This window comes from Vipera berus (genome assembly GCF_964194415.1).
Source record: "Vipera berus genome assembly, chromosome: 1".
Classification (NCBI taxonomy): domain Eukaryota; kingdom Metazoa; phylum Chordata; class Lepidosauria; order Squamata; family Viperidae; genus Vipera; species Vipera berus.
In genome coordinates this window covers 207,606,724-207,626,065 of record NC_138202.1, presented here as the reverse complement: position 1 = coordinate 207,626,065, position 19,342 = coordinate 207,606,724, and the positions used below count along the sequence as shown (strand labels likewise).

General features: G+C 42.9%; 1 protein-coding gene across 1 annotated transcript in view; it reads left to right on the top strand.

Moving 5' to 3' along the window:
* ZC3H13 (zinc finger CCCH-type containing 13) overlaps positions 1-17,944 on the top strand; it is a 45,590-nt gene extending 27,646 nt beyond the window's left edge. Inside the window, exons 9-20 of the mRNA XM_081323556.1 lie at positions 71-235; positions 1,834-2,144; positions 4,939-5,394; positions 6,264-6,446; positions 8,722-9,178; positions 9,457-9,560; positions 10,721-11,722; positions 12,539-13,042; positions 13,933-14,082; positions 15,272-15,472; positions 16,047-16,210; positions 17,457-17,944. Of these exons, the coding sequence (XP_081179682.1) occupies positions 71-235; positions 1,834-2,144; positions 4,939-5,394; positions 6,264-6,446; positions 8,722-9,178; positions 9,457-9,560; positions 10,721-11,722; positions 12,539-13,042; positions 13,933-14,082; positions 15,272-15,472; positions 16,047-16,210; positions 17,457-17,624 (3,865 nt within the window). The 3' untranslated portion in view covers positions 17,625-17,944. The remainder of the gene's footprint in view (positions 1-70; positions 236-1,833; positions 2,145-4,938; positions 5,395-6,263; positions 6,447-8,721; positions 9,179-9,456; positions 9,561-10,720; positions 11,723-12,538; positions 13,043-13,932; positions 14,083-15,271; positions 15,473-16,046; positions 16,211-17,456) is intronic.
* Positions 17,945-19,342: the final 1,398 nt, after the last annotated feature.

The window sequence follows — 19,342 nt, the reverse complement described above, 5'->3', positions numbered from 1 at the left end:
TATAAATTACAGTATCCATGCTGCTCTTAATGACAGTGCCCTATATGTTGGCTGTATGAATATTCCTCAGGGATCCCTCTGAAAGTTCCCACAGACAGAGACGTTCACCTAGTCCGGAAGACCATTCTGGTAGCAATTCTTCACGAGAGTATTCTCCCGCCACAAGGAGGAGGCAGCCGTCTTGGGCTCCAGCTAAGTCCAGCAGCCATAAGCATTCTTTTTCATCCCCCCGCAGGTAGGACTTTTTTTAAAAAAAGTGCTCACGTGTTGTTATTTTATGTGTATGTGTTTTAGACTTCGTTTATTCACGAGAGTTTGCTCCAGTGTGAAAGCTAAATTTTATCACATTGTTATCCCACCTTTATTACCTTTTTATAAATAACTCAAGGTAGCAAGACTTACACAGTACTCCTTTCTCCTCTTTTATTTTTCCCATAACAAAAGCCCTGTGAGACGGGCTGGGCTGAGAGTGGTTAGCCCAAGGTCACCATCTGGCTTTGGTTCTCTTTGTAAAATGATGAAGAAAAAAAAATCTGCCTCTCGTTCTCTTGTTTGTCCCACATGGTTGTAGGGTCTGCTTGTTTTTTTGCAGTGTAATTGCTCGCTCTCTGCACCTGAAAGGTAAAATGTAAAAAAAACACCACCCCATATTTTATATTTATGTAATAAAACATAAAATTTCGAACGTTAGGAAGGGCTGAAATCAAGCGCAATTGAATCATAGCAAGCACGGGTAACTTCTGTCCTACACACAACTCATTAAAGTCCCCAAAGTAGTATTCATTTCTTCCTCTTCACCTTTTTATATTCTGAGACTTGATACTCTCCTATTCCCCCCCCTCGCCTCTTTAAAAAACAAAACAAACCACGTTTCATTTCAGCAGCTGATTTTTTTTTACACTTCAGGTTTTACTACGGCCTTGTATTGTTACCACTGACAGCTACTGCAAAGTTTCATTGCTACATGAAACAGATTTTGTTGGGGAGTGACCGCTGGGGAAGGAAGGTATATTCTTCACCTGCACGCACCAGCTCCCAATAAAGAATCTGTCCCACTGTAGGGAGCTTTTGGAACAACTTTCATTAACCTGAAAGTGTGTGTTTGGGTGTGGGTGTATTTAAAATTCTTGGTTTTTGGGAGAACATTTTTGAAGGGAAATCAGTGCTGGGGAAGAAGGGCTAACCATCCTCTTATCAGCTCCTAAGATCTTTAAAAGCTGGTTCTTCCTCAATTTTTATTCTAAAGCCTAATAATTCCTATGTGGGAGACAAGAGTATGTGTGTGCTTATTGGAGAGAATTTTGCAGATTTCCCCATAGTAAGGGATGCCCCCTCCTGTTTTGGATAGTAACCCCTCTCATAGTTGGGATGCAAGCCTTTCATGGTTGTCTGAGGCAGGTGAGAAATAATCATCCCGTACTGGTCATAGAAGAAGGAATTCTATATATAGGGTGTTCTGCAGGCAGGGTGAGATCATGAGCTTTGAGAAATGCTATAGGTAAGAAGATGAAAATTGACCTTTAATCTAACAGAATTTGCCCAGGGAACATCTGTTGTTTTGGCATGCAGTATATGGATATTTAAAAATGATTTGAATATTTCTTTTTTTAAACCACCCGAAGCCAAACATACTGTTCAGATATTCATGAAAGCCAATGCCTAGCAAGGAAAACTGTGCACAGGGATAGGAACCAGCTTGGCTACAGAGCGTCTGCTGTACTTTTGGAACCGACCTGTAATGCAATTTTAGCAAGAGAGAATTGTCAAGGTAACGCGTGATAGTGCTCAAAATGTATGTAGCGCCAAGATGTGTATACGGTTTTGTGTCTGCAGGTCTGCTTCACCACCAACACAGCATCATTCTCCTGTGTCGTCGAGGCATCATTCCTCTTCATCTCAGTCAGGTTCTTCTATTCAAAGACGTTCCCCGTCGCCACGTCACAAAAGGACTCCTTCCCCCTCTTACAAAAGAACAACTTCCCCACCTGTAGGTCGATCTTCCTCTCCTTATCCTCACCGAGCATCGCCTTCTCCACAGCAAAAACAGGCGTCTTCCAGGCGCCGTTCACCTGTTAGAGAGAGAAGCCGGCATGATCACGAGCGGATTTCGCAGTCACATGATCGTCACCATGACAGAAGAGATGGTATGAGTAACCATAAAGACAGTCCCCATTTAATGGAACCATTCTCTTCTAGAAAGCCTCACGTAAACCAGTCTTGCCAATAAGAGGGCTTCCTGTGCAATTAATGTAATTCTTTTGAAAAACGAAACCAAACCCTGGTAATATAAACGTTATATACTCGACTAAAAATGTAGCATACATTTAAATATGAATTTATCTAAATTGAGTTTTACATAATCCAGGGATTGGCAAGCTTGATTTATTCTGTAAAAATGGGGGGGGGATGTTTGTTTCTGCTTTTCCTAGAAATCAGCAGGTATAAAATTATAAGCAGCAGCATTTAGTCGGAACACAGAATGCCGCTATCACGTTGTCAGTTTCTTCACCAAATCTTGAGAATAATGGACATTGATCAAACTCAGACTTTCCCTGCATGTCTGCAAAACATCATGTCAGGTTCCATCTTTTGTAGGAGGCCATTGTTAAAACGTATATAATACAGGTAATCCCCGAGTCAGGAGCATTCACTTAATGCTCATTCAAAGTTACATGATAAGTGCCCCCTAGTGCTTACAAGCAAGTCCCGAAGTTATCAATATTGCAGCACCAAGGCAGTTGTTTGCCTTTACGAGCGACCACAGTGGCTCAGCAACGTTCACCCTGGTTCTTCCCTCCCTCCCCACCCCTGGCCCGGGTCTCCCTAGGCACCAGGCCTTCAATACTCACCCTGCGAAGATCGAGATCCTTCACTTTCACGGCTGCTCCAGGCCTTCGGTGTATTCGTAGAGAATGGAGGCCTAAAGTAACGCAAGATCACGTGAGATCAGTGGGGCGATCTCGCGTGATCACATGGTACTTTAGGCCTCTGTTCTCTACAACAGAGAACGGAACCGAAGCTGGGGGATGCTTCCATATGCTTCCAGAGGCTGGATTGGGGCTCCAGAGGCCTTTTCCAGGCCACTGCAGCCTGGATCTGAAGGCCGGGGGATGCTTCCGTGCCCTCCCCCCACCCCCCGGGCGGCCCGATCTGGGCTCCAGAGGTGTTTTCCAGGCTGCTGCTGCCCATATCTAAGGCTGGGGAACACTTCCGCACACACACACCGCAGTCTGATCAGGGCTCCAGAGGCATTTTCCAGGCTCGATCAGACGGGGGGGCTGCAGAAGCGTTCCCCGGCCTCAAATCTGGGCGGCAGTGGCCTGGAAAAGGCCTCCGGAGCCTGGATCGGGGCGGGGGGGAGGAGCGTTCCCTGGCCTCGGATCCGGGCAGCCGCCGCCTGGAAAAGGCCTCCGGAGCCCGGATCAGGCCACGGAGGGGCCGGGGAGGCCTTGGGTCTCTGTTTCATCACTAGACCCTCCATGACCTTTCTCACCCTGAGATACCTCATGTTCACTTAATGAGCCACATGTGTTTTAACAAGCAAGGGAGTGGTCTCATTTGAGGTACGAGATTCACTCTATGAGTTTTTGAGCTACAAGTGGAATGGGCAGGCTCCATTACACTTGTAACTCAAGGACTACCTGTAAAAGATGTTTGCTGGAAAAGAATAGCATGTAATGGCATTGCCCAGCTATAATTCTTTGATCTGGCAATAAGCAACTGATCAGTGATGAAGGCACGGTGCCCATTGATCAGTAACCAGTTAAAGTGATAGAAATGAATTAAATAAGTTGGAGAATTTGTGAGCAGCTTTTCAAAAACATCTTGTGCAAAATATGTAATAAATAGTATGTCAGAATGGTATAGTATGAACAAATGAACATTTGTAGACCTCATTAATTTGAATTCACAGTTTCTGAACAAAGATCCCGGAGAGCCTTAATTCTACGTTCTGCTGTAGGTGTAATTATATTATTACAGCTAGATAAAGAATATCAAAATGTTTCTTTTTAAAGAAATCAAAATATGCTCTTTCAACAATACTGTAGTTTTACGTACAGTAGATACATGGTATACTATTCTTAACCTGCATTGTATGAAGAATCTGGAAAACACCCAGAATAAACTCAGCAGTTATGTACACAGTGCCAACTGCTGCTCTTTCTGGGCCCTTGTAGATTTATTGTTTGCAGTGGACCCTTTCCTTGCCTTCCAAATAGATTCTCTTTTCCAAGATCTTCAGGATTTTCAGGGTCTCCAGAAAAGCTACTTTCCCTTGCCTCATCCCTGTTTGAATCATATATCAGTGGAACTACTCCATGCATCTGGTGATTTGAATTGTGGTTTATGAAAGTTTATTGTTACAGCTGTTCAGTCACTAAGTCTTGTCCAACTCTTCACAATCCCATGGACCGTAGCACGCCAGGACCCCCTGTCCTCCACTGTCCCCAGGAGTCTGCCCACTGCATCAGTGACCCTCTCTAACCGTCTCATCCTTTGCCGTCCCCTTCTCCTTTTTCCTTCAGTCTTTCCCAACATCGGGGTCTTTTCCAATGAGCCCACTCTTCTCTTGTTTATGCCTTTTAATAAAATTGGTTAGTTTGAAAAGGCACTGCTAGACCCATGGGGCATCTGCTTTCAAAAGGGTTTTTCAGAACCATTTTTCTACCTTTATTCTGAATGTGGACATTAAATAAAATATTCTGCAGGCTTTCAAAGTGGGGAAGTAGGACTTTTTAGAACTTCTGGGATTAGCGAATAGAAAGGTCTTAAGACCAGCAGCCGGTGGAATAAGAATTAGGCTTAATTAGCATTAAACATAAAGATGTGTTAACTACCCACAAAAAAATCCTTTGAAATGCTTTTCATGTTTTCCCCATGCTTTTTAATACTGTGAAGTTGATCGTATGTCCACATGTGCACTTATTTTACTTCCAGAAACGAGAGGAAAAAGGGGAAGAGAAAGAGACAATAGGGATGAACGTGACTATGACCAAGAGCAAAGCACCCCCAGAGACCACAGAGATGATCGAGAATCCCGGGATGGACGGGATCGGAGGGAAACCAGAGATAACAGAGAACGCAGAGATCCAAGAGAATCTCGGGACTCGCGGGACGCGAGGGACGCAAGGGATTGCAGTAGAGACAATAAAGAAAGTCGGGATCAGAGGGACCTACGTTCTACACGCGATTCACATGACTACAGAGACAGAGAGTGTCGGGAACATAAGAAAGAGGAGCAGTATTTGGAGGAATCGCGTAGCTATGGAAGAGCCCACGGCAGAGAAGATAGTTCTCGTGCTGAAACTCGGACGGACTCAAGAAGTGAAACAAGAAATGAATCCAGAACGTCTGGAAGAAGTAGAGGGAGAGGTCCTGAGTTAACAGACAAGGGTATATAATACATGAAATAATCGGAGTGTTACACTATTCGTTTACACAAGTATCTGTTTAATCAGTAGGGTAGAAATAAACTAATCTACAGCTAATTTTTTTTATGACCACCAAATTTAGTTACCATTATCCATAATGCAACTGGATCCTGCATGTATTTCTTAAAACTTATTAAACGATTTGGAATGGGTGGCAGTAATTATCACATGGATTTCTCCTTTTAATAAGAAAATTGCCCTATTTATTTTAAAGGGAGATTAGTTAACTTTAGTCACACGCTGCTGTTGAGGAGGTCATCTTCTTTAATTCACTGATATGAAATGAATTGGCTCTTGAAATGACAATTTAGGAGACTGAGTGAATGCAGATTTTTTTGCTCAAGCAAAACTGTTGAAAATTAATCTAAAGATTAGCTTTTGCTTGGGAAGGATTGTTTGCCAGATGATTTTAAACTTTTCTGTTGTGGTCAAACAAGGCTTCCCTTTTCATAGTACTGGTTTTTGTTTCGGCCTGTGATTTCCCCCCCCCCCCTTCACTATTAGTTTTCTGAACCTGAATTCTTTTTAATTCACCACAGAGTTTGATCCAGGCTCAGTTGAAGAGTTGCAAGCTTACAGCTCTTTAAGTTGCTTAGATTTCTGCAGTTTGAAATTTATATGAATTGAAAAGCACAGGGCTTTTAAGCAAAACTTCCTTATTGGTTAGCCTTTTTATGGCAAATGTATCCCACAAATGTATCATCCTAGATCAGGAATTACATTTTAACTTGCCTGAGTGCATATGGGCAGTTCTCCTACAACATAATTCTGTGGCAGCCAATTCTAGCAACAGGGATTCCTCCCATGTTTTCCTGTATCTGTTTCCAACAGGCAGTCGAGGAACCAGAGGCTCTCAAGTTGATAGCCATAATGCTAGTAGTAGCTACCACGAGAGCTGGGAATCACGGAGCAGTTACCCTGAAAGGGATCGCTATGAAAGCCGTGAACATGCAAGAGATTCTTCTTTTGAAAGAAGACACGGAGAAAGGGATAAGCGTGACAATAGAGAAAGAGGTAAGTACTCTTCCGGGTTGGTTGGTTTTTTAACCATTAACTTAATTGAGTCTTTCTAAAAGGAAGGGGAAGAGATGGTGAAGAAATGGAGGTAGTGACAGATTTTATTTTCCTGGGCTCCAAGATCACTGCAGATGGGGATTGTAGCCAAGAAATTAAAAGACGCTTGCTCCTCGGGAGGAAAGCCATGGCAAATCTAGACAGCACACTAAAAAGCAGAGACATCACCCTGTCAACAAAAGTGCGTACAGTCAAGGCTATGGTCTTCCCAGTTGCAATGTATGGCAGTGAAAGTTCGACCATAAAAAAAGTGAGCGCCAAAGAATTGAGGCCTTTGAACTATGGTGCTGGAGAAGACTCCTGCGAGTCCCTTGGACTGCAAGGCGATCAAACCGGTCAGTCCTAGAGGAGATCAACCCTGACTGCTCTTTAGAAGGCCAGATCCTGAAGTTGAAACTCAAATACTTTGGCCACCTAATGAGAAGGAAGGACTCACTGGAGAAGAGCCTAATGCTGGGAAAGATTGAGGGCAAGAGAAGAAGGGGACGACAGAGAATGAGGTGGCTGGATGGAGTCACTGAAGCAGTAGGTGTGAGCTTAAATGGACTCCAGAAGATGGTAGAGGACAGAAAGGCTTGGAGGAACGTTGTCCATAGGGTCGCGATGGGTCGGACACGACTTCGCAGCTAACAACAAAAAAGAACGTAATAGTAGAATAGCATTAAAGATGAATGTAGCTGTGAAAGCTAGGGCTCACACATGCCACTCTTGCGTGATCAAGGTAGCGAAACACAGAGTAGAACTGTGAGCAGAGAAGCAGACTGGGGCTGATAAAGGCCGATAAAGCCTTGTCCTCCTCTGTCGGAAGAATGGCAAAAGGCTCTGTTGTGGGATAAATGATACGGATAGTCCTCAACTTAAAACAGTCAATTTAGTGACCGTTCAAAGTTAGAACAGCACTGGGAAAAGTGACTTAATGACCTTTTCTCACACAACCATTGCAGTATCCCCGTGGTCACATGTTCAGAATTCAGAGGCTTAGCCGCTGGTTCACACTTAGGACGGTTTGCCGTGTCCCAGGGTTATATGATCGGCTTTTGTGACCTTCTGCCGAGCAAAGTCAGTGGGGAATTCCACCTTACTAACTTAACAAATACAATGATTCACCTCACAAGTGTGGCAAAAGTCGTAAAATGGGGCAAACTCACTTAACAAATGTTTCACTTAGCAACATAAATTTTGGGCTCAGTTGTGGTCATAACTCGAGGACTACCTGTATTGCAATTAATGTGCCAGATTGGGATGGCGCTGAAGAAGTTCCATTTCAAATATTTCATTGTCTAAAATTGGTTCTCCAAAATGCACATGTGTCATTAAGAAGGTATATGGTTGTCACTGCTTTTCTGTTGATGAATATTGTTCTTATAAATTAATGTAGGGCTAATACTGGGGATACTAGGCATTGAATTTAATAGCATCTGGAGGGCCACAAGTTACCACGTTGTATCCTGGTTTTTATTGGTCTTCACAAGTAGCTTATAGTAGTTTGCTACTAATTTAAAACTGTATAAAACAAGAGTAATCTAAACAGATATGCCTCATAATTTATTTGACTGCATCTTTTATTCCCAGTACGGGACATTTAAAGGGGATTGCCCAAAGTGAGAGAGGATTTATTTGTATTTAAATAAATTTAAATTTATTTATTTTAAAACGTTGTGTCAAGATAGATTGTCAGAGAATAATATTGTAATGTTCTAGGAAAGGATAAAAAAAAGATTCAACCATCATTAATAGGTATGGCAGCTTTACCAATAATCTTTTCATTGTATTTTGATAGCAGACTAATCCATGATTTAGGCTTTGGATTAACCAAGTTAAAATTGTTTCAGTTACTCGTGAACCATGATCTTTCACTGTCAGTGATCTTGGTTGCAGGAGACAACACTGACTTCATGAACTTTAATTACAGGCACTACTAATTAGCCAGCTCATTTAGCACAGTATTGTTTACTGGGCAAATTTCCTAAAGAAATATTAGATGCAGGGGTTGTTTTTTTTTTTTTTGCTCTACACTGGAGCTGTCATTTTCCCCTCAGCTTTCCATCTCTACAGATTTTTATCGTTATGGATACCCAGCCTAAATAACATCTTCAGAATTAATTATTTTCAAACTGTGTCACTAGATTTAACACCAAAACATTAGTGTACACGAATATTGGAAACTGAATTAGATGATTATAAATTGGAATTAAAACCTGTTTTATCATTACAGATCAGAGGCAAAGCTCACCCATGCGACACCAGGGAAGAAACGACGATATCGATCGTGATGAAAGATTAGAAGAACGAAGAGTAGAGAGGAATGAAGACAGGAGGGATGAAAGAACTAGGGAGCGAGAAAGGGAGAGGGAAAGAGACAGAGAAGCAGAACGTGATCGGGCCCGTGAGCGAGAACGCGAGAGAGAAAGAGATAAGGACAGGGAACGGGAACGGGAAAGAGACCATGACAGAGAACGGGAACGGGAACGGGAGCGAGAAAGAGAGCGGGAAAGAGAACGAGAACGAGAAAGGGAAAGGGAAAGAGAGCGCGGCCGGGAAAGAGATAAAGAAAGGGAACGGCAGAGAGAGTGGGATGACAAAGACAGAGGAAGAGAAGAACGAAGGGACAAGAGAGAAGATGTCCGTGAAGAAAGGATCACGCGAGATAGTCGTGAAGAGAGAAAATCAAAGTGAGTTGGGGATTTTTTTTTTAAAAAAAGAAAATAAGTGTCCAGCATGAGGCAGTAAAAATGGAACGAATGAGCTGTAGACAACATTATCCAAACATTGACAGTTCATATGTCTTCCTGTAAAAGTTTTTGAAAAGAGGATTTTTGACATTCAATTTAAATTTTAAAAGTTGGCGTATAACAGTCCTATTTGTATTTACGGTAGAAATGGATGGTATTCCTTAGAACTTGAGTACCTGGAGTTTAATGACTTACGTTTTCTTTTTATCTAAATGCAGAAAGCGTCACAGAAACGAAAGTAGCCCCAGCCCTCGGAAATCTCCTAAACGCCGCCGTGAACATTCACCTGATAGCGATGCCTACAATAGTGGAGAGGATCAGAGTGAGTGAAAGAAAGCGTGTACTTAATAGCAGGAGTCAGGCCACACGGTTCCTATGAACACAGCACCCACTCTGCTCTAAGATAGTGTCTGCCAACCTTCCAAATTTGTGAGACTGCAGCCTTTCCTAATTTACAAGTTTTTTGTCCTTGCTTGAGATTTGGCAAGATTTTGGCCATCCATTTATTTATTTATTTATTTGTTGGTCCCTTATTTTGGTACCTAGACCGTCATGTGACATCAGTGGCATCTGCATCTGAGGAAATTAAGCTAAACTGAGCAGTTAAACTCTTTATATATAGAAGTATTTACAAGTAGTCCTCACCAATGGTAATTGGGACCAGGAACTCCATCACTAAGCAACATGGTTGTAAGGCACAATGTCACATGGCTGCTTTGACTTAACAATGGCAGTCCCAATTGCCATTGCCATTATTAGGTGAATTCTACGTGTTCCCCATCCCAAAGTCAGATGATCACCATTTTCGGTCTCCTGCACGCTTCCCCCTTGACTTTGCTTCTCCAAAGGTGGCAGTGAACATCGCAAATGGAGGTCACATGACCACATCATACTTGTGAGCTGTTTGCCGAGTGCCCAAATTACAATGACATGTTTGTGGGAATGCTGTGATGGCTGCAACTATGGCTTACTTCCTTCTTTTTACTTCTGACAATCTTAATGTTTAGTTTATTCATGTAATGTTGTAGAACTTGATTTCATTTCTTCTTTGTCTTTTCTCACAATCCAATGTAACTAATAATAATAATCCAGGTCACTCTTGCTTTATTGTTTGTCTGTCCCTTTTAATTACATTGTGGAATAGAGTAATTTTTTGATATTGCCATTGTTAAGAAGGCCAAAGTGCCTTCTATGAATCAGTAGTGTTTTAACAGTCTGACTTTAGAACCGATTTTTAAAAATTCATTGGGCTTTGGAGAGGAGGGATGTATTTTTAGGAGAAGAGGAATGTGTATACCTGCTGATGATTTTCCTACAAGTAACTTTCATGTCAAGCCTCCATCCGTACATAATAATGTAATCTTCTCATAACAAAAAAGTACAGCCGGAATATTTTCTTGTTTGCTGTAAGTTAAAGAATATTCCTAGATTATAAGGGTTTGCTCCAAAATGATGTGCCATGACGCATTTTCTTTTTTGTAGATGAAAAACGGCGTCTATTGAGTCAGGTTGTGCGTCCTCAAGAATCACGTTCACTTAGTCCTTCACACCTTTTGGAAGAGAAGCAGAGCCGGTGGAAAGAGAGTGACAGAAAACCAGAGCGAAAGGAAAGCCTGAGACATTATGAAGAAAGCGATTACAAAGAACGGGTTACCTCTGGGGACAAGCAGCGAGAGCAGCGAGAGGGAAATGAGAGTTCGAGGAGCAGAATCCAAGATAACGTCAGTAAACGGGATCCTGAAGAGCACGAGGCAGTAGATCGCCTGCACGAGGACAAGAAGAAAGCTAAAATGCAGAAAAAAACGGCAAAGAAGAAGAAAGACGACGATGGTGGGTTAGAGCGCTATATCGGTGAACCCCCGGCAGAGAAAACTCAAGTGTTTTCTCCCAAGAAAGGTCAGAAAAAGAAAAATGGTGAAAAGAAGCGCAAGAGATCCAAGGGAGATTCTGAGGCTTCTGAGGAAGACAGTGGCCCCCATCAGAAGAAGAAAAAAGGTCCCAGGACACCACCCGTAACTGTGAAAGAAGAAGTGGTGGAAGCGGCACCCGAGAAATCTGCAGTAGCGGAAGTGGTTCCCAAGAGGGAGGACACGACGTTTAGCGACTGGTCCGACGAAGACGTTCCAGAGCGTGGGGAAACGGTTCTAGAAAGGACTTCTGAGGAGCCCCATAGAACTGGCCACCGCACGCGAGGTGAAACCATGGAGGTGGTTTCTCGTGGGGTCGAAGAAACCTCTCGCCTCCGCCCTGCGGAGCAGAAGCGGAGCAGCAGCCTCTGTAGCAACAGGAGCCGTACTTCAAGTAGACTCCGATCACCCTCTAATGATTCTGCGCATCGCAGCGGAGATGACCAGGCTGCAGTTAAGAAGATCCTGCACAGCAGTTCCAGCGACAGAGACAGGAGATGCCTTGAGATTGCCGGCGAGCGGAAGTCGAGAATCGATCAGCTGAAACGAGGGGTTGCCAGCCGTAGCACCTCTTCTGGTAATTTCAGTTGTGTTGCTTTTGTTTGCTCCTGCGCCGTATCCCTGGGCTTTCCTGAGACTCAGTCCTTGGGAGGGCCACAGTTTGGGACGGGGGTAGGACAGAGATTCAAGGAGCTAACTGTGAGGAGGGATTTGCCTTTGTTGCCGGTGTACAATGGCTAACCTGATAAAATTGCTTTAAAGGGGTTAGTAATAACTTGTTCGGGGATAATGTCGTACAAGCAGAGCTTGGCAACCTTCGGCCTGCCTTTCCTTCTGCATATCCTACAATTAGCCTGTTTAGAAGTTCATTTGCTACTGGTAAGAGTTTGCAAAAAAAAAACCTAATTAGTAGTCTTAATGGATCTACTTTAAGTCAGGGAATTGGAAAAGAAAAGAAAAGTTAATTTCTCCAATATGCTTTGCTTCCTTGGCAAGGGTCATTGGGCTCTTAAAAAGCTGTACTTGGGATCACTTGAAACTTTCTAAATTTTATTTTGGGGATGAGTATGACTCAGACGAGAGAGGAAACATGAAAGCATTTGTGGAATGGATGCACGAGGAAGGTGAAACAGGAAAAACTAGACATCGATACTGTTGGCTTCAGCTCTTTCTACCGATGGTATCATCCCTGGCAGTTTTCTTGCAAGGTAGAAGTTACAAGGAAAACAGGGGAAGGCCAAAGGATTTGTTTTCAGGTTTGCAGGTTTATTAATCCAAGGTTATACAATCTGGTGTAGTGTCTGGATTTGTTGTCTTTCTAAACCTTGCTTTGATTTTTTTCTAAACGAAAGTCTGATCATCTTGTTTTGATGGAATTAATGGCGTATTCTAGATCGACAAGATTCAAGGAGTCACAGTTCAAGGCGAAGTTCTCCTGAATCGGATCGCCAAGGCCATTCCAGATCTGGGTCCTTCGATAGCAGAGAAAGAGTGCAAGACAGAGACCGACATGACCATGATCGTGAACGGGAAAGAGAGAGGCGGGACGGGAGGCAGAGAGATTGGGACCGAGATGCAGTTAAATCTGATTGGTTGAGGAGCAGAGACCGGGATAGGATTCGGGAACGAGAGAGACAACGAGAAAAACGAAGAGACCTGGACCGTGAAAAAGAACGCCCGCTCTCTGAAAATCTGGAAAGAGAGAGAGGTGTCAGCACTTCCGCTCAAGCAGAAATATCCAAACACAGTGAGACAAAACTAAGTAAAGATCATCAGGCTTTTGAGGCCACCTCTCTGGACTCTTCTTCCCAGGAGAAGGAACGGCAGGATAAAGACCTAGGTTCTTTGCAAGGATTTGAAGATGGAATCGAAGGAGAGAAAGTGGAAACCCTAGAAGGTAAGTCATTCTGAAAATACAATGCTGGCAGTTTTTCTGTTTTTAAACAAACCTATATGGTTTCGTTTAATAAATCATCTTACTTGAACGTTGTGAATTTCAGGTTTCCTCATACAGTTTTTGAGCAACATAGTTGCTGGTAGACTCCAAATGAAGCAGGTTCTTCTTTAGAAGATTGTACAGTGGATGGCTCAGTGGGTTAGGACGCTGAGCTTGTCGATCAGAAGGTCAGCAGTTTGGCGGGTCGAATCCCGAGTGCCGCGTAACAGAGTGAGCGCCTGTTACTTGTCCCAGCTTCTGCCAACCTAGCAGTTCGAAAGCACGTAAAAATGCAAGTCGAAAAATAGGGACCACTACGGTGGGAAGGTAACAGCGTTCCGTGCGCCTTTGGCGTCTAGTCATGCCGGCCACATGACCACGGAGACATCCTCGGACAAGCGCTGGCTCTTCGGCTTTGAAACAGAGATGAGCACCGGCCCCTAGAGTCGGAAACGACTAGCACGCATGTGCAGGGGAACCTTTACCTTTTACAGTAGATTACTTTCACAACTTTTCCCAATACGCATTATATTTTTGCTCTTGGTGAAAACAGGATGGTGGAAGAGAGACAAGAAAAAAAGAGACAGAATCAGGCCATACACATAGCTGCCTCCCATCCACCCTTCTCCAGATAATTGCAGTTTTGATGGGATTATATACTGCGTAGAAAGGAAATGAATAGAAAAGATTAAACATAGAGTGCGATTTCTCTGATCTGGCTCCAGACACGAACAACAGGCAAAGCTAATTAGGTCTTTTGCATCGATCTCAATTTGTCACGCCATTCCTGTTGGATGTGTAGAGTTTGACAGAATAAGTGCATGTCGCAACCTTTCTTTCTTTTTATATAGGTGGAGACGATGAAACAAAAATAGATGATATGCAGTCAATGGAATCTGGCGCTGGAGAATATGAGCCAATCAGTGACGATGAATTGGATGAGATTTTGGCAGGTGATGCTGAAAAAAGAGACGATCAGCAAGACGAGGAGAAGATGCCAGGTAAGCTCAGCAAAAGCGTTTAAATCAGTGGCCTAGGTAGTAGAAAGTCACACCATTGCTCCAAAATTACTCTTTTTGACTTAAAGAGCCTGAAGCCTGCACAAACTATGCATAAAAGGAAAACGAACGGTCTTGGTTTGGTAAAGTTATGCTGTTCCAATTCGGCTGGTCGTGAGAAAAAGGGAGTATGGAAAACTGTGGCACAGTTTAAGTAAGATTAGTACCATAGCCAAGTAAATAAGAGGCAGGCCAAATATGGTGCACAGTTGTCCAGATTCTCCGATCAGTTTTGTTTGGATTAGGCCAGGGGTAGGCAACATAGCTGGCTCAGGAATTCTGGGACTTGAAGTCCATGAGTCATAAAAGAGCCGAGGTTGCCTACCCCTGGATTAGGCTATGACGCACGAATCCACGCATCTTGCATTTTTAGATGAACATTTTTAAAACGGGAGACAGGCCTGATCTTTTCTTAACTGAAGAAGGCTGAGTGTTGGTGGGCTAAGAAATGAGCACCTCTCGTTTCTTCCATAAGGTTACTTTCCTTTTGCCTCTGCCATGGTTGGAAACAGGTCGGAGTCTACTTTGTTTCCTGGATCTGCCCCAGGAAACAGATGTGAAAGAACAGAAACAGTCGTGCCCTAAAACAGGGGAAAGCAAGTTTCCTACACGCAGGGCTTTTTTTGTCATAGAACGCTCAGAACGGAGTTCCGGCACCTTTTTGGGATGGAACCTTGTAGGGTAGGCAAGGCGGGTTTGTATGACATGTGTGACATGTTCCGGCACCTTTTTCTTTTACAAAAAAAGCACTGCCTAAACGTGTCCTAAGCCAATTCAAAGTGGGTCTCATCCTGCTTTGTTTTTCCTCTTTGAGCAGCAGGATAGCGATTGCCTCAGAGTGAGATTTACAACTGATCTTCCCTGCTTGCAGCCAGGAAACAGTCGCAACAATCTCTGTGCCAGCCTAATGGGTACTTTGGTATCTTTTAAGAGAGAAGGTTATTCAAGAGTAAACATTGGCATTTGTCTTATTCTACAGTTTCTGTCCCCCCCCCCCCTTGGCTTTTACTCATTTGCTTTTCTTACTGTACGCTCACGTTTTCTGGCTGTTTATTTGGAAAAGGACTGAAATGATAGATGAAAAAATCTTCAGAGTTTGTTTATTTATTTATTTATTTGTATGCGTTTGCAGATCCGGTGGATGTCATCGATGTAGATTGGTCTAGCTTGATGCCCAAGCAACCAAAAGAGCCCCGAGAACCTGGAGCTGCTCTTTTAAAATTTACTCCAGCTGCTGTTATGTTAAGAGTTGGCATTTCCAAACAGCTGGCTGGCCCTCAGCTCTTCACAAAGATCAAAGAGACTTGCCAGAGATCTTTGGAGAAACCTAAAGGTAATTGATTCCCAGCAGATCGTGGAGGGAAGTTAGAAAACCTTAAAAGCCCGTATTAATTTTTTTTGGTTTTTGAGCGTTCTTTGTCACTCTGAAAAGACCGCTACTAATTGTGCAAGGTCCGTTTATAAATCAGAGCAACTTGTTCGCTAGGATGTCGCATTCTGTTGTTCTGTTGAAGCAGTTTTGCTCTGCATGTATTAAAACCCCCTTTCCTCCAGAGGAAATCGGGTAATCTGTTCCTCTTCCTGGCCATGGAGAAGGGAGGTGCTCTGGGGGCTGTGGAGGTTGGGCAAGACCAGGAGAAGGCAACCTCGGCTCTTTTATGACTCGTGGACTTCAACTCCCAGAATTCCTGAGTCTGACTCAGGAATTCTGGGAGTTGAAGTCCACGAGTCATAAAAGAGCTGAGGTGGCCTACCCCTGGGCTAGACTCAGGGAACTGGCTATTGGGAGAGGAAGTAGTGACTTCGCATTACTCTCTGAAAGATAGACAACGTCTTTGCTGATATTGGAAATCTGAATCCCCGTTTTAGAAGACTTCAGTTCTCGTTGTTACACTGCCTCTTTGTAGATGCTGAGAGCCTTTTTGAACATGACTTTGGGGCTCTGAATATGGCTGCTCTGCTGCGGAAAGAAGAGAGAGCTGGACTGCTGTGCAACCTGGGTCCTTGTTGTAAAGCTCTTTGCTTTAGGAGGGATTCTGCAATCCGCAAGCAGCTTGTGAAAAACGAAAAGGCGAGTACCTGGAACGTATCTTAACACTTAGTTAACCCCTTGATGCAGAACCCCTGGTCCATGTAGTCATCCAGTTTCATAGCAGAGATATTTTGCTCACTTATTTTTAAAGCCTTTTTCCCCCCTCATCTTTGTGAAAGCAACAGGAAGTTAATGAAAGTTCTAAAAAACGGGATTGTCACTTTGTTGAGCTGCCACTGTTCCACTGAAATAATACGCAGAGTCTTTCTGGGAAATCCATGGTATTTAGCTTTTTAAAATATACTAGCAAGCATAATCTGCAAAATGTATGTATATATCTACTTATTTATTTGTTTTTATGTGTCATATTTATATGGCCATCCATCTCACCAAAGCACGACTGTGTTCTCCCAGAATCCCCAGGTGCTCAGGACTGTGAAGCCGGACTGGAAATATGTGGCCCCCTCAAGCTAATGATGCAGCCCTCAAAAATCCCTGCCATATTTATTGGTGAAAATTAGCAGTTCTGTTATATTGACTGCTAGCTGCATGATACTGAACTATAATAATCCTGCCAGTGTAGTTAAAGCTGCCTAGAATCACCTTGTAGGGGAGATGGGCAGCATAAAAATCTAAACAACAACAATAAAAAAATAAGCTCAGTGATATATGTGAACTCAGCCCAAATGTTATTTCTCCCAACAGCAACCCAAAAAGTTAGCTTGGACTGAGAGAAAATAGCTGTCTTTAAATTGTTCAACATTTTCATTGGTCAAATGAGGATGTGCTGTAAATCTCCAGTTTAGTAGTACTCAGTTAAAAAAAATTACTACGAAGCTTTTTCTGGAGGGTTTTTTTTTTAAAATGGATTTACATTTAATCTTGTGGAAAAGGTACCTGATTCTTAATATTTGGAGTTTCCTGCTTTGTCGTCTTCTTCGGCTTAACTGTCTGCAGAAGGCGTATGATTTTTTTAGACATCTTCCATCTAGAACAGGGGTGTCAAACCCCGAGCCCGTGGGCCGGATACATCATTCGGAAGCTGCGCCCACCCCAGCAAAACTGTCCCGATACGTTGCGCGACGTCACGTGACATCACGAGTTTGACGTGTCTGATCTAGAACTTTTGGTGCTATGCCTCCAATAATCTGAATGGTGTATGCATTTTTACAGGAAATAATATATGCTGCTCCCAAAATGTTAGTAATTATATACACTTATCATGCTAATGTATGATATTGCCTATTAGCTAATTGCTAATATACAGTCATATTCTGTCCAACAGGGCACCACAAAACAAACCTACACAAATCCTCCAGTGGTGGACAATGAGTTGCTACGACTGAGCCTACGATTGTTTAGACGCAAGACTGTGCAGCAAGGGTCTGGAGCAGATAAGACAGAGGACACTAAACTTTCACAACCATATGTTCCGGAAATGTGCCTGTCTTGAGCCAGAGTCTCCTGGCCCCTGTGGTTGTGTTGTTTCACTGTTTGATAATGTTGATGTTTTCATTCTTATTTCCTTTCAGTGTGATGTTGCCACAAGAACGAAAATACTCTAAAAGAGTACTTGTGTGGATTCTGAGAATGACAAGGAAAAGTGTTTAGTACAAAAAAACAAAGACCACTTTATCTGGTTTTGCTGCATGTTTTACAACATTGAGTTCTAACCATGGATTTTATTTAAAAAATCAGTCGAGTTTAAGTATGTAAAAATGTCCATTTTGGGATATCTGTTTTATCACCTATTAAATTTTTAAAAAGAAAACAGTTCTGATTTTTTTCCCCCAATTCCTTTTTTCTCCTTTCCGTAACATTCTCTTTGTAAGATTACTATTCGGTAAGATCAGTAAGCTGGTAATCTCTACCATCCAAAAAGAATCCTGACAAATGCAATGCATATTATCTACATAAAGTTGATTATTTTTAATTATGAAGATGAGTTAAATCCAGAGGCATGCTCAGTGGAATTCCTCAGATGCTACAGGAAAGAGTATCATTTTTCCCAATTCTTCTTATTTTTCCCAGTTCGTGATCCAGGTCAGGTCTTCATTAGATCCCAGAAGGGCTAGATGTGAAACTGACTCTTGGCGTTTAGTTTGTGGTTAACGTGCTTATTTGAAAAAAGATTCCATTTGTAATATATCTAGACATTCTCACCAAAGGTTCTTGAAGTGTACCATTTCATAATCTAAAACTGCAGATGCTAATATTGTTGTATATATTGTTGTTGTTTATTTGAACATGCTGACTTTGTTATTTAGCTGCTTGTTTTTTTGTTGTTGTTAGTTGCAAAGTCGTGTCCAACCCATCGCGACCCTATGGACAACGTTCCTCCAGGCTTTCCTGTCCTCTACCATCTTCTGGAGTCCATTTAAGCTCATGCCTACTGCTTCAGTGACTCCATCCAGCCACCTCATTCTCTGTCGTCCCCTTCTTCTATTGCCCTCAATCTTTCCCAGCATTAGGCTCTTCTCCAGTGAGTCCTTCCTTCTCATTAGGTGGCCAAAGTATTTGAGTTTTAGCTTCAGGATCTGGCCTTCTAAAGAGCAGTCAGGGTTGATCTCCTCTAGGACTGACCGGTTTGATCGCCTTGCAGTCCAAGGGACTCGCAGGAGTCTTCTCCAGCACCATAGTTCAAAGGCTTCAATTCTTTGGCGCTCAGCCTTTCATATGGTCCAGCTTTCACTGCCATACATTGCAACTGGGAAGACCATAGCCTTGACTATACGCACTTTTGTTGACAGGGTGATGTCTCTGCTTTTTAGTGTGCTGTCTAGATTTGCCATGGCTTTCCTCCCGAGGAGCAAGCGTCTTTTAATTTCTTGGCTACAGTCCCCATCTGCAGTGATCTTGGAGCCCAGGAAAATAAAATCTGTCACTACCTCCATTTCTTCCCCATCTATTTGCCAGGAATTGAGAGGGCCGGATGCCATGATCTTGGTTTTCTTAATGTTTAGTTTCAACCCAAGTTTTGCACTCTCCTTCTGCACTCGCAACAAGAGGCTCTTTAGTTCCTCTTCACTTTCTGCCATTAGAGTGGTATCATCTGCATACCTTAGGTTGTTGATGTTTCTTCCGGCAATCTTAATTCCAACTTTTGATTCATCTAGCCCTGCCTTTCTCATGATGTGCTCTGCATATAAGTTAAATAGGCAAGGCGACAGT